Source organism: Carassius gibelio, chromosome B9 (assembly GCF_023724105.1).
Source record: "Carassius gibelio isolate Cgi1373 ecotype wild population from Czech Republic chromosome B9, carGib1.2-hapl.c, whole genome shotgun sequence".
Taxonomy (NCBI): Eukaryota; Metazoa; Chordata; class Actinopteri; order Cypriniformes; family Cyprinidae; genus Carassius; species Carassius gibelio.
This window is the reverse complement of record NC_068404.1, coordinates 23,380,917-23,396,995: the sequence shown is the minus strand read 5'-3', so window position 1 is coordinate 23,396,995 and position 16,079 is coordinate 23,380,917. Positions and strand designations below refer to the sequence as shown.

The window sequence follows — 16,079 nt, the reverse complement described above, 5'->3', positions numbered from 1 at the left end:
GTTTTGTAACCTTTTCTAATCAGAGTAAAGCTATAAAATGCTAGCCGATTTGGAATGAGGTAAATACAAAACACCCTGCAGAGTATGACGCACTAAGCCAGCAACAAAAAGCCATTGAACAACAATGCAGTCACACTGCAGATGCACTCAACACGCCGAGTCAGGCTCTTAAGAGCATTATGGGAATTGTCTGTGGCTGCTGATAATAGCTTTTTGCTCCTTTAGGAGTCCTGTTAGCTTTACAGAGTGCTTTAACAAATAGAGAAGTACAACAGAAATTCTCAACGGTGTTTATCTGGTGGCAAATGCTACACAATCACAACAGAAACAAAAAGATCACTGGTCAGATGCCAGCAAACAGCCAACGGGACATTGTAGGTTCATAACGATGTCGAAAGTGATGTGAAAATACTTCAGTGAATTTGCTTCCGCCAAGCTAAGGAGGTGAAATAGTGTAGTTGGGTATTCACATCACCAATAATATTGTGATGTTTGGATCACGTGTCACACTTAAGGTGTGGTGATGAGTACATCACATAAGAAAGATTGGTGGGATCTCTAACTTGTAGAACCTCTTTCTATATCATCAACACAAGGAAGACACAAGTGTCATAAAATAGACTTTATTGACAAAAGATAAACAAGAGTAATCAACAACTGCTAAATGAATACCATAAATGGAAAAAGGAATATAGTGCATAAGAAGCATAAAATTATGATTATGTTGGGTGTTGCTAAATCAGAGCTACATTATCTGGAATGTTGCTACTCTGAAACAAATAAGGTCAATAACCTTGTTTTATATATATAACATCTAATGTAAATTAGAAAAAAATCATATACTGAAAATAGAAAACAATGCAAAGGTCTCTGGAAGAGGTTTGGACAAGTGATAATTATGTTCTCTGCGGTTGAGTGAGCGGTCTGGTGGCAGTGACTTCTTCCACTGGCTGTGCTGGTAACAGTTCAGTGGGGAAAGGAGCAGGAATATGTTTAAACAGCCCTAAACATGAAGCATTGTAGGATGCTGATCTCCTGGAGCACCAAAGGGTCATAAAACCCTAAAACACGCAGATGTTGCCCTGCAGTGGGTGCAGAAGGTTCTTGCCTGGAACACGCAAAGCAAGTTGCTCTCCGGAGCTTAACCTTGTTGCAGATGTCTGTGTCTTCAGCCTTTCTGGCTAGAGACTCAGAATCCGCTTTGTCTCGCTAGGATGGAGACTCGGACATGCTGCATCTGTTTCTATCTCTTACCACGCAGGCCGGAAACTCAGAACAAGGAGTGTCTTTTGGGAAGGTACCTTTATATCTTTCCAATGAGGAGAAGAATGCAAGCCAGAGCGACGAGACAAAATCAATACAACCCATTACAAACGAGGCATCTGTGGCATCCAGTGAGGGCATAATTACTGATTCTAATGACTTATACTGTCTTTTTGCGTAAACATAAAATCATGTTTAAATTTACATTCAGAGAAATGACAAACAACAATAGTTACTCTACACAGCTCAAAACTCACGTTTGTATCGTCAGTGGCAAATCCTTTACATATGAAAACGTACTTACGTACAGTCTGTGAGTCAGAAGCACCAGACTGTCCTTGCAAACTTTGGAACTGCCTCACTTTATAGAAACAGACACCGGCATTGTAGGCTACTCCCCCAGGAAACAGCCCTCGTCCACCGTAAAATTTGCTGCACACATCTGAATATTTGGGTTGAAATGTTCCGGGACATGATTTCTAGTTGTGTCCTCTTTTGGAAGGCCAACCAAAGCAGCTTCCCTCTTAGAACAAAACACAGCATTTCCACAACATGGTGGCGGCGGCAACAGCGAGAATAAAAGTCATGCCTTCTTTCTTTGCATACTACACAGTGACGTAGAGATGTGGGGGTGGGTTAAAGTGAGACATTTTAGGCGGAATTGGTTGACTCTTAACTTTTATAAAGAATATCTCTTTGGATTTGAGACTTTGGTTTTTGCAACTTTACAGATCTTCTTTATGTACCAAAAGCTTGTAACACTCCAAAGAGAAAGGAAAAAATTTAATCGCATCACATGACCCCTCTAAGGCCAAACATAATGGAAAAAGATTTAACTGTCATGTATGCATTAATTAGTCCATTAACAACTTGTTTGTGTTACATGTTGCACTACACATCGCTGACACTGAGAAAACTTATTTCTCTGAATAAGTATGAGAGGTCCATCGAGGTCCTAAGGAATTTTTATGGCGATCACAGGCCAAAATATGAAGAATCTGTCAGTTGGTGGGTGAAGGGCAGAAACTGCATTATACCAAAGGTCTTTTTCTTGCCCTCTAAGAGGTGTCTGGCTGTTGTCATGGCATCTTTATCTGATGGCATTGGACAGTTTGCTTATGTTAATCCACCAAGATCCAATTAAAATTCAGCAAACATTTGTCCACTATTGTGGTCAGAGAGGGGCCCCACCATAAACTGGGCCCTGGAACGTGCTTTCCACTACAATATCATATAAAAAGACTGGGACAATTGTAATGTGCAAATTTCTTCAATCACAACTCCAACTTCAATCACAACAAAATCGCTAGCCCAGGGCTATTGTGTCTTCAAGTCAGGCTAGTATTCAAGCTCAAGAGGAGAAAAATAACAAATTGGTACCCATACATACAGCATGCAATCACATAATTGATTCCTCTTTTGCATCTCCTTGCACTTGAATGGACACATGCATACAAAATTATCTCAAAATACCTGTCTCAGTAAGTAATGTAAACAGTGGCCCAAGAAATCATATGTGTATTGTTATATTGGATCCATGCAATCAGTCTTAAAGGGACAGCAGCCTATAAAAACCTGCTGATGTCTGTCTGTTTCAGTGTTAATTTCAACAAAGAATAATCTATACTTATTTATACAGTGAACACTATGCATTACATTTTTGTACCTTAAAACGAATTAGACCATATTTTATTTGTAACTGTTAAATTTTATATATATATATATATATATATATATATATATATATATATATATATATATATATATATATATATATATATATATATATTATAAAATAAAATTATCTTAGAGGCAAAAACAAGAGAATATATATATTGAATATTTATAAAATTATATTTATATACGTATATATATTTAGCTCATTTGCACATTTTAATAATATATATATTGTCAATTGTCTTGTTTCCTTCTTATATCAGTATTACAAATGCATGTTGATTTTAGTGTTTTAACGATATATATATATATCGTTTTCGGCTCTTATTTGAAAAAGTTAATAAAAAAATATTTGTCTTCTATTAAAAATCTGTATTTTGATTACTGTATTTTTACTATTGGCACATATATATGGTTCTTAAACCAAAAGATGACATGTAGACCCACAGCAGTCTGTGAGGAAAATATAGGATAAATACATATAAATCAAAGAAAATATTAAAGAACCCAGTCTCCCCTGTGTCAAAAACAGAAGAGTCTGATCCCTCAAGTATTGAGTCACCTCTGGAGCAGAGCGGTATTGTGTGGTCTATCTTAGACTGGCAGGGTTATTATGACTAGCGGTGAGGTGGGTGTTTGCAGCCTTTGATCATAACTGGCTTAAATTAGGAATTATCTCAAGCACATGACTTCACTGGCAGTCTACACGTGAGACTTGCTCCGTGTCAGTCTCACTCATACGTACCCACACACACACACACACACACACAGCATGGGTGTTTATCCACACGCTGAAGGACAGCAACAACTGCAGCTCGATAGGGGAAGTCCCTGTCTTTCTGTGGCCATTACACCACAGGCATGATCAAACCGAGATAATGGCAGCCAGTCTGTAGGACTGAAGCTACCGCAGTGATGACAAATTGATGCATCATACCAGATATTGGAAACAGACTGATACCTGTCTGATATGTTTACATGATGGCATTTCCCCAACATTCATACATGCCTTAAACAGTGCACATCCTCAAGCTTCATCAATCTTTGCTGCAGGCTAAAGTTGCCATGAATAAAAGATGAGGTGGATGGACCTTGTGTCTCACTATCTATTCAATCAACATGTAGTTCACAGCCACAGCAGAAATAGATACAGTAAATAAGACTGTAGCTTTCAAATGAGACTCCCCGGATCAGCCTTTAAAAAAACGTGGAATAAAAAAAAAAGTCCTTCTGTAGCAACATACATTACAGCTAAATAGAATCTCAGTTTTGCCATCTTTATGTATTTACAGGCACAAAATTAACAGTGTTAATATAAAATGTGTCACAGGGGTGTGTTTACTCGAATTATTATTACTTTCCTTAATTCATAAAGCAAAAACTCAACACTTAGTTGCAAATGCAGGTCATCCAACCAGAATTAAAGTTGGAGCAATCTGATAACATTACATACATACCACTATGTGTGAAAGGGATTTAATAAAAAACATACTAAACTACTCAAAGGACCAGAATATATTCAGCTCAGATTTGTTTATTCAATTAGCGTAAGCTTCATGGCTCCTCAGTTAATCAGTGGGTCTGGGGCAAATGTTGCGTTTGCCCCAGTCTCATGAGTGTAGCATCATGGGAAAGTACTCTGTGTGAATCCATTTCTGTTTTAAAGCTATGCTAATTAGGAACATTTAATTGGAAACAGAGGGAGTGCCATGTGTGGAATCTGACTAGTGGGAATACAAATGGAACGGAAAACCAACAATCTTTCCATTCTAAAATGCTCTTCAAGAAAACACAAAGTTCCAACTCTTAATTCTTACAGGACAAGTTGTTTGGATTTAAAAGGCAGATAAATGCACATATTCTATACTACACTAATACATCTACACAAGTTGCTATGTAATTTGAAAATCAGAAGCAGCCAACAGGCCAATGAACTTCTTGATGTCTTATCCACCTTATTTTGCAGCTAAAATACTAAACAAATAGCACCAGAAATCTCACATATTCAAGTTACAAATGGCCACGTCCACTCTCACATTGAAAATAAAGTGGAAACATACATTTTGCGGTTTTTGCCAATTAAAATTAAAAGCATTGAAACCATTAACTACAACTTTTGCCTCTATAAACTCCTAATTTGCTGCTTATTAATAGTTATAAAGGTAGTTGTTAAGTTTAGGTACTGGAAAGGATTATTGTCATGCAGAATATGTGCTTTATAAGTAATAAACAGCCAGTATGTTAATAATAGGCATGCCAATAAGCAAAAAGTGAATAGTGAGAATTGGTCCCTATACTGAAGCGTTACCAAAAATCACATAATGCATGGTCACTTGTTGCTTAACGCTTTAGTTTATATCTATAAATCTGAAGTGGAACACTAAATGTAAAATGCAAAGTACTGGTAAAAAAAATTGTTTTGAGAAAAAAATAGCAGTGTCATAAGGCTACAGGCAATCATAGAAAAAATGAGTGGGTCAGTCAGGCAATCAAACAGCCTCTCCTACATAACATACAGTTCATATTGCAAAAGAGGCTTGATGGTTGCACTTCAGTCTAAAGCAAACAGCATGGACCTATTCAGGAATTTCATGTTCCTATATAGAGATCTCTGAGTGACAGGTGAAGCCTTATTTAGCAGTGACGTGTTTCTAAGGACGCATGCTGGTCTGCAATGTACTCAGATCATCTAGTGTATTGTTTCATCACAAAGACTTTTGTGAAGTTCGCAATAAAAAAAATTATGGCTCAAAACTTCTCACTGACTAAACAATACTAAAGCCTAAAATCTTTTTTTTTTTTTTTTTTTTGCAATTTACAGAGCCAAGTGCTGTCATAAAGACAGGTGTGATATCTCTATTGCAGTTACATCTGGTGCCATATTTTCTCCATTCTATTCCAGAAAAATATTACTTACAGTGCCTTTAAACTTATTTCTTCCATCAGTGAATCGTCTAACCTCAAGTCATGTTCAGCACACCACCATTGCATCAATATTCATCATTCAACCCAGAGAACAAGAGCACAGGATGGCAATGTATTATATATTTCGATTTGCTTCAGAGAGGGAGAAAGAAACACAGACGACTCAATCCAAACCAAACCAAACGTGTGGTCACCCTTCATGATCCTCAAATTTTGCTTACATCATAAACCTTGGAAAAGATGCCAGTGTGAAAAGGTGTAGACTGAAATACCGCAGGTCTTAAAAATGCAAGCAAGATGAAGAGGTCTTGAGCAAATGTGGGGTGCTTATTTCTCTCTCTGGAACCCTGAAGCCCTTTCAAGCCATCTTATATCCTTAACACCCTAGCAAAACTACTGCCTCAAAGCTGTACCAAAAGATTAGGTAAGGCAATTTTGCAATGTAAGGACTCAAATTTATTTTAAAATCAATACACATAACTACATGAGCATGTTTTGTTTTATCACATCATTAACAAAGCTCTGAGGTCATGCCACCTCTCTGCCATAAACCAGGATGGAATGAGATTACATAGACCATCATTATGGCTTTAATTAGATCAAGAACAAAAGCTCAGAGATACAGTGGCATCATTTTGAGGTTTCAGGGCAAGAAAGGTCAATGAAACTCCAGCCACTTATATATAAGTGCCACAACAAAACACTTATATGTCCACTAAATTATGGCATATTTTATGAAGCTGTTGTTGGAACAAGTACACAGAATGTCAAAACTGGTTTTAGCAAACAATTTAATATAATATAATATAATATAATATAATATAATATAATATAATATAATATAATATAATATAATATAATATAATATAATAATTACCTAAATAACGTTTTTGATTAATAGATTTATAAAGTGTAATTATATTTTAATATTAATTTAATTTTATTAATTATTTAAATACCTTTAATATAGTTCAGCCAAATACAATTTAATACAATATAATTACATTTTCCAATCTATTTTACTTGAATTTATTATAATTAATATAAAGTTCTTCCAAGTTGTAAATTATATTTTATCTATTAATGAATCTAAATTTTATAGAGCTATTGTTGAAACGATATAAAAAAGACAATTTAATTTTGGAAAAATTATAATAATAGTATAAATTACAGATAGTTCCACTCAAAAGTGAAAATAATTGCTATTCACCCATCCTCATCTTTAATTCTTTTTCTTAATAGAACAAAATTAAGATTTTATCTATATATATATATATATATATATATATATATATATATATATATATATATATATATATATATATATATATACAGCTCACAGTGTCCTGATGGTGTTTAAAATAATAAAAAGATAAAATAATGGCAGAATTTAAACTGTATACAACTTTATGTCGAGATTAGAGTAACAAAATGCTTTAGCGGTGACACATAAAAGTGCAACACCAGAGGTTTGCTAAAACCACCCACTCACCGAAGGCCAATGAGAACCTAAGCACAAAATAAACAAGATGCTTTTAAGAAAATTAAAATCAGTGGATCATCATTAAGTGTTGAGGCAAACGCAGTTAAAAAGAAAGGAAAACTGTCTCAAAGTGCAGAGGAAATGGGCTTTCTAGTGATGCAGAATGTCGCCAATAGCAGATTGGAAAAGCAATAATGTTTCAGTGGAGCCTGAGGGATGCTTCAACTCGTCAGAATCACTACACAAAACAGAATAAATGCATATTAACTCAAGTCTATTCCAATGCACTGAATTAGTCTTTTTGCATCCAGTATTGATTCATATCCACCTACAAGCAATGCAACAACACAACCTCTCAGCTGGACAAAGAAAAGCTGGTAATAGGCAGAAAATGAATGACTGAGGGAGGCACAGCTGTGTGCTTTGTTAGAGAGGGCGACAACATGTACCTCAGCATGTGTGTGCGCATGCATGATTTTGAGTGTGATTGTGCATAGATGCCCTTTTATATAAAATCAACTATTGAGGACCGTTATTACTTCCCCTCTATCATCCTCTTTGCAAATGGTGAAATTGCCTTTCACCTACCATAAAAGAACAAAATAATATTCAACCGCTCTAATAATTTTCCATGAGTCATATGTGCTGATGACAAATTAATAACTTTGTCACTCTGCGAGGGTCCATTAGCAAAACAAGAGAAATCCTTTGAAATCCATGCAATTTAGTGGGGATTATAATTTCCATTTGGATTCAAATATAAATGATGTTTGAGACCTTTCATTACACACTTCACTGAGCATTTGTGTGGACATTTTGACCTCTGGGACCAATGGAAAGTTGTGCATAGCCAACAGAATGCTCTCCTTTCAATGCAATTATTGCTAAGTGCGTGGGCTGAAGCCAAATCCCACACCTTACTGCTTCCCCAAAATGCAAACGCAAACGTTTTGAGACTTTCTTTGCTTTGCATTGAGAAAGCCACTATTTTAACAGCAAAAAGAGCAATCCGTGTCATATAAATTCATTAACATATAATAATTTGAACTGTCATTTGTAAGCTAATGACCTTGAGAAGCACTTGAAAGAAAGCTAAACATTTCAAATAAAAACCAACATTAAAGAATATGTAAGCAACTCTATTCAACAAGATGATAAAGCTGTACATTTTGATGTTTCTCTCTACATCTAGATGCACTTTCCTCTCTGTACACCATGTACATGCTGGTTTTTCCACCCCAGCAGTTTCAAACGTCCACCCAACTCCATAATGCACAGAGCAATTACAGGTGAAATGTTCCCTGAAGGGACAGAGACAGCAGGCACTTTGTGAGATAACTATTCACTGAGGATGAATATAAGTACTCTCAATTTGAGTGTCAGCTGAAGCAGACCAGAAATATACATTGCCGTTGCATGTTTACAGATTTAAAGGCTAAGGATGGGTTGCACCAATAACGATTTACACCGCAAAGGGGTTTGTATATACAGGTTTTATTTTAATTCAAGCTGTGTTGCACCACTTAAATTTGAACATGGCTTAACAAATCAGTCATTTAACCTTCAACCTGTGATTACATTTGATTGTCTGCCATGATTGATTCACCATAAATGGCAGTAAGGTTACTTTCTTTTTTTTTTAAGTGACATTAGAAAAAGCCTTTTCAAGAAATACTAGTATGTAGTAAAAAAAAAAAACTGTTGCAACAGTTATCGAGATCAAAGACATACAACTAAATCTCTAACTGAAATTCAGAGGTTATATTAATGAATGGATATGTTTAAAGCTACACTACAGGTTTAATAATGGTTAAAGTACAACAAGTAAATGTACCATAAATCTTAGTCCTTATTAGTGCAAACCCACTGTGAAATACTTGTTTGCTAAGTTTAAACATGATGGTCACCAGCCAAAGGCAGCCTGGTGTCTTGCATCACAATCTAAATCAGTAATGATTCTCAGACAGCACTGACTATTTCAAAGCAGGCTATTTTTACCATTCATGTAATGACAGTATTTTACAATTGTAAAGCAGGCAAAAACATACTCTCCCTCTCATTCAGACTGACTCTAATTGAATAAGGTCTAGGCAAAACTCCTGAGCTGAAGGCCTATATATAGCTGTGATGTCTTCCTGTGTAACCGGAGAATGAGTGGCCTATTAACATCACAAAAATCTGAAGCCTGGCACATTCCACTGTCAGAAATAACCACGGGGTAGAGAGGGTCCTTCAGGCCAAAAAGACAGGAGAGACATTGAAAGACAGAGAAGTGGTGGGGGAAAGCGTAAGAAATGCAGAAATAAGAACAGAGAGAAAAAGTAGCAATTTATAGATTGAGAATGGCCAGAATGACAAAGAAGTAAAACAAAGCAATACAGACTCCAGAAAGATCGAAAAGAAAGAAAAGGGAGGATAACAATGGGTAGAAAGAGGCAAAAAGAAGAAGAAAAAAAGACATTGCTAAAGAAAAGCAAAAGAGAAAGACATCTGGCATTTAGTTGAGTGACAAGACAGGTGTAAACGCCACAAGTTGTCCAGAGGATTGACACATGCATCATGACTACAGACGTCATAGACACATACTCTAGATCAGTGGGTCTTAACTGGTTTTACTTTTGGACCCATTTATTACTGAGAATAAAAATGGTTTGACAAAAAAAAAAAGTTAAGAAAAACGCACAAAAAAACAAAATGAAATATCTTAATATTACTAGGAACCATCAATAGTCATCCAAATAAATTAGTATGATATAATCTATTTATTTTGCTATCAAAACTATGCACAATTATATGGTTATCTTTTGTTATATTGCAACCTATTGAGAACAACAACTGCCTTAGAAAAGTTCACAACCTTTACACGCCCAGATTCAAGCCATTTATAAAAAAAAGTAAAAACAACAGAAATTAAAGTTTTGTATGCCTTATACAAAATATCTTCTCCAAAGATCCTCCTGGAGTAAACTCGGGGACCTCCAGAGGTCCAGAGATCCTAGGTTGAAAGTCCTGGCACTACAAACATTTTTTATCTGGGTCCAGTAAGATGCAACAAACCCTTAAAAAAATCTAAAACCCAAAAGAAGATTTCAACCATTAACATCAAATTCAATAAACAACATGCAACAATTTTGCATTTAAAGTGAATCTTGCAAGTACAGTAGAAGGTTTGACCTTGCTAAATAAAGCACCTCCATTAGTGGAGTCCAAATGAGAAACCCAAATCCATGATTGTCATAAGGTGCCTGCATTGCTGAGCACTGTGGCAATAAATGTTAGTGGATAAATGTTAGTGGCAACCATAACACTGTCAGAATGATGTGATCTGATGTGGCCAGTCCAGCACGGTGTCTGTGAAGGACGACAAGGAGACAAACCATCACCTCACATCAGAGCACTGATCCAAAACCAATGAATTTTATTCTGAACAACTAAAACCATTTACAACATATTCCTTTCTGACAAAACTGAAGTATTAAGATTAACAATTTACTTATATTTTCTAGGGTTAAGTGATTTACTGAAAATTCAAGATTGGGTCTTAACATTGTCAACCAATGTTGCAATATTGTCTCTGATGTGTTTTATTTATATGCAAAAAACCCTTGGATATGAATTAAACTTCCCATTTTAAAGCAAAAACTTAAACATCAAAATAATGAATATTGTTGCAAGGCTGAAAACTACAGCCCTAACTTTTTTTAGCGATACTGCCCAGCACTATTGTTCGCACATTCCTTGTAAAGACATATCGTTTCTCTGGGAGAACTGGACTGTAAAAGAAAACAATATCATTTCTGCCCAAAGGTAATTGCAAAGAGCACATGAAACCTCCTCTTCATTCCCAGGTTAGAAAGGCAGCGAAATGCTTATTTAAAACCTTCAGAGGAGAAGACGAAGCACCCTGACTTGGGGGCCGGTAATTTCACAGCTCTACTTTGGGACGGTTGAGCAGATTGTCTCAGCCCATCAGCTGCCCCCATCATTCCACCCTCAGCCACCAAACAGGTCCTTGAGGTAACTGCCACAATTGAAACCAAATCAAACAAAGTGACTGAAGAAGGAGGAGTGGCTACTTCACTTTATTTTCTGTAATTGGATTAGCCACCATTTTGTGAGACAAATCAGAGGGATGTGTTACTCCTTTAGCAAATTATCACATGTCATGTTTTGGTGCGCAAGAACATCTGCCTTCCACCTTTTTCTCTGAAGCATAAACTCGATAATTAGCCACATAAGCTTGATAATTGGGCACAATGTTCTTCTGTTGGCGATCTTATGTTCTAGTCATTTCTACAAGGCTGTAGGTAGTCGAGTTCTCAAAATGAAACATTAGTGTTACATTAAAATAGCTACATTCATAGTTACCTTCACCCAAATCCAAAACGGCAAGGACAGCACTGCTTCTGGCCTCTCCGAGATGGTTGGTGGCGATGCAGGTATAGAGGCCAGCATCACTAGGTTTGCAGTCCCTGATCCACAGGCCTCCGTATTCCTGGTTATCCATGTTGAGCAGGTCATCATTGTGGTACCAGAAGAGGGTAGGCTGTGGGTCTCCAGCCACTGCCACTTTCAGGCGGATATCACAGCCGGTACCTACCGCAGCGTTCCTCATCTTCCGGATGAACACTGGAGGAGTTGGGGTTGGGTAGACAGAAGCAGCAGGGTCTGGTACGACCTGATCTGAACTAACTTTTGCCCGTTTTGATGGTATCCTGGGACTTGGAGGAGCCATTCTTCCTGCTTCTTCATCGGCACACTTCTTCAGGGTCATCTGAACCTCAGCTTTCCTCATGATCCAGTGGAGAGCTTCTTTACTGACTGCTACACGTTATTAAACTGACTGAAGCTTCAAATTACATCAAGTATCTCTAATGCACAAAATAAAATAGCTTTTCATAATTTAAAGTTTTGATATGGTAAACATATTCCAAACATTCAAGCAGACACCTTCAAATGCAAGAGTACACTCCAGGTTATCAACACCAGTTAGATGCAATACTTACTTATAATATGACTTCTTAGAAATGTGGAAAACTCTGCGTGCAATAACAGAAGACCTTCTGAAAGGCCTTCAGGCAAGTAGAAATGTCAAAAGAAAGAAATTTCCCACAGGTTTTCTGCATCATAAATGTTTTGGAATATGTTTCTCACATCCTTGAGCTGTCCTATTAGAGAAGCTGAAAAACAAAATGTTTAATCTTTCTCCAATTAGGCGAATGTAGCTTGCGCCTGTACTCCTGGCTGGATGGTATTTTTAGAGTGAGTCCCTGAGGATCATATTGCATTAGCAGCTACCCCTGTTGCCTTTTGGAAGATTTGGCCTCAGCTTTTCACGCTCAGATTCAGGTCCCCCAGTTCTTCGGCATCTAAGGGAAAACAATGACCGCTGGATCCTTTAGGCGATTACTCAACTGCAGGATTTCCAATGGGTTTCCAACTCTGTGCCTGCGGTGCCCAAACTTTCGTCCCCTTGTCCTCCAAGTTAAGCGGTCTCACTCATGATAGCCCCCTCCCTCCACTCGCAAGACCCCCGGGGAGGTGATAGACAAGTCCCTCTAAGTCATCAAGGAACAGCTGTACCCTGATAAGTCAAATTTTTTGGACAGCCCAGATACTTTGGCCCAGCCCCTCATCTTCTCCCCTGGCACTCGCAGCCAATCACAAGCTTCAGAGAGTGTGACAAGGGGCCCTAATGAGGGAGGGGTACGGAATAAAGCTCTGATTCATGTGTCAAAGATAGCTGCTGGATAAGAATCGACATCATCACTACCATCAGTTTCATCTTGGCAGTGGGATTTCTTTCCAATTCTCTCAGAAAATAACATGATTCAGCACTCAAGCCTTGTAAGGATTAATATAATTTTTCAAACAACCCTCAGGACAAAATCTGTTAATACCTGATTATCTAATCACCGATGGAAATAGTAATCAGGATTAAAGAACCAAATACAATCAATGCAATAGCTTGCAAATTCAAAAGAAGACCATGAGAACCAGACAAAAGACTAAAAACAACAGCTGCTATACGACATAGATTGCCATCTGCTGGACAAAACGTATACATGCAAGCTGTTTTATGGTTCTTCATTATGAAAATATACAATATTCATTAACTGTAGTGGTTGACTACTTCAAGGATTGTACATCTAGAGATGTAGAATAATTATTTATAATTATTTATTTTAAACTCCCTAAATAGAAAACTATTAATCGACAATGCAACCTGTAGATTATTGACAAGAGATAGATAGATAGATAGATAGATAGATAGATAGATAGATAGATAGATAGATAGATAGATAGATAGATAGATAGATAGATAGATAGATTAATTCAAAAAGGTCAAAACACTGACTGATAAATCAGCATGGATGATACATTATTCTATTGCTAATTAATTAAATGTGTGCAGTAAACATCAATTTCATAATTCAAAATAATATTGTATCCAATGATTCAATATAATGCATGTATCAGGGCTATTTATACAGATTTGTATAAAATGCACAATATATGACGATTTTCACAGCTTTGTGAGTGTTTTACCTGTGATACGTTTAACACCAGCAGAGTGTTCACAAACCACCAGCCCTCTAGTACGTTCAACAGATGCCTGATGTTCATTTTCCCTACTTTAAAATGAGATCAGAAACAGGTAGAAGATTTCAGAGGGCTGAATTTGATGCTAAGCATGTGCCTTCTCTTTGGAACCCCCTTTGAAAGGAAAATCCTCTCTGCAGTTTGTCCTGCAGGACCCAGTTGTCATAGAAACAGCATCGCGCTCTGGACTGCTGAATTGAGAGCAAATGTGTGGATGGTGCACAGGTCTCTGAGTGAGTGGGAGGGAACAGGGAGGCAGATACAACACTTTACTATTCTAATACAATAGGGGAGATAGCAGATGTTTCAGCAGGACACTGTTTTAGGGCTGAAATGACTGGAAAAGGCGTGGATGAATGGCAGGCATGGCGACACTGGTGACAAGAACGATGACGTTAATGGACAACAATGAATAGAAGAGTTACACTTACGTGTGGTCGAGTCTCACTTAAAGCTGGATGGAGAGCGCCGTGATGCCGTGATGAGTGGAGCGTCTGGTGTGCGTGTAAAACATCGCCCCCTGCTGCTTGAAAAGATACCCTCATAATTAGGGTGTTTCCTCAGTGATGTCAGCAAGGATAGAAGCTGCCCACTGGAGATCACGTTTCTCCTATTCAGCGCAAATAAATCAGCAATTTGTCATATTGATTCCCAAAACAAAACTTACAATGATCAAATATAAGTCAACTTAATTTTTGGTGGAAGAACTCAAAAGTTCCTTAAAATGTGTGATGTTATAATAAGGACAGCAGTATCAGGATTCAAGGCATCATGGTTATCATAGTTAACTTAAACTAAAACCTTTATTAATAAATATGTTGCTGGAAATAAAATAAAATCAAATATAACCAAAATCAAATATAATATAGAAAATATTTGTATTTTTATTTTATTTCAACATTTTAATTTAGTTGACCCAAAATAATTATAAAAATTACAATAACACACAACAAAACTACTAAAACTTTACAATTAAAACAGAAGATGCACTGAAAATATGATACTCAAAATATGAGTTATAGCGTATATAACTATTTAAAGTTATTTACAGGTCTAAAATACCTCATCATCTAGACACTTAGTCTCTATAAAATGATTTTTAAAAACGAATCACTCATTTTAAAAGTCTTGGAAGAATCAAAACAATTTGTTCACATTTAAAGGGAAAGTTAACCCAAAAATGTCAATTCTTTAATAATTTTCTCAACCTCGTTTTGTTCCAAAACTGTAATACTTTCATAATTCAATGGAATACAAAAAACAGATCAGTGTAGAGAAACATAATCTAGTTTTATCAGTGGTCATTATACAATTGGATAATATTTTTGAACTTCACATCAGAACAATAAAAACTATTTGAAGTTAATCAACAACTAATATATTGTGCTAGCAAGTCAGAGTGTTTCTCCAAAACATGTTTACATGTCTCTTTTCATTTTGGCGTTATTTGAGTTACGTTACAGCTTAGCAAGGCGAGACAAAGTTTCAATATCAAACTTACCTTGTTAAGTTTTGTTGAATGTTTTCGAGGATGAAGAAATAGGCCAATTACATTTTCTGCCTTTTCTCTTTTCTTTTCTTTTATTTCGGCCTAAATAAATTCTTGGGCTTCTTCTAAAGTGAATTTTGCTCCAGATTGCGTTCGTTTGATAGTACGCGTGGCCCTTCGTCGACTCAGACGTTGATTCTGGTGAATCGATTCGTTCTATTCGGTCTTCGCTCTCATAAATTGCGTTGTAAATTCATCTCTGTGAATCGGTTCCTCGTACTCGGTTCTCTTTTTGCGCTGGGTGGGAAGTAGGATTCATTCTAGAGAATCAATTTCGGGCTGTTCATGAAAATTAACAGATAACAAAATGGCTCACAGATTTGGGTCCTAGAACGGCTTGTCTTTCATTTTTTGTAGTGGAACATTTGCTTAAAGCTGCAGTTAAATGCTTTTATATACTGTATTGCATTGTAATGTAATATTTATTATAGCCTAAATCTATGCGTTCAAGTTTGATGCTGTCAGTTTTTCATTTATTTTATTTATTTTGAACTTTATTGAGCACCACTAGATGTCGCTGTTTTATCACAATCTCTGCAGCTGGTTTGTTACATGAGTTCGCTGTTCAAAATAAATGGG

General features: G+C 36.6%; 1 protein-coding gene across 3 annotated transcripts in view; it reads right to left on the bottom strand.

The window, feature by feature from the left end:
* The window catches only part of LOC127965290 (striated muscle preferentially expressed protein kinase-like), a 73,757-nt gene extending 59,272 nt beyond the window's left edge, over window positions 1-14,485 (bottom strand). Inside the window, exon 1 of one of the 3 annotated variants that reach the window (XM_052566045.1) lies at window positions 14,383-14,485. Coding sequence is in view for 2 of the 3 variants with exons in the window: in XM_052566040.1 (XP_052422000.1) it covers window positions 11,717-12,143 (427 nt within the window). In the remaining variant the exon portion in view is untranslated. Of the gene's footprint in view, window positions 1-11,716; window positions 12,890-14,382 lie in introns of those variants that run through there. The other 2 variants (XM_052566040.1, XM_052566041.1) reach the window with 2 other exon arrangements.
* Between the last annotated feature and the right edge of the window lie 1,594 nt (window positions 14,486-16,079).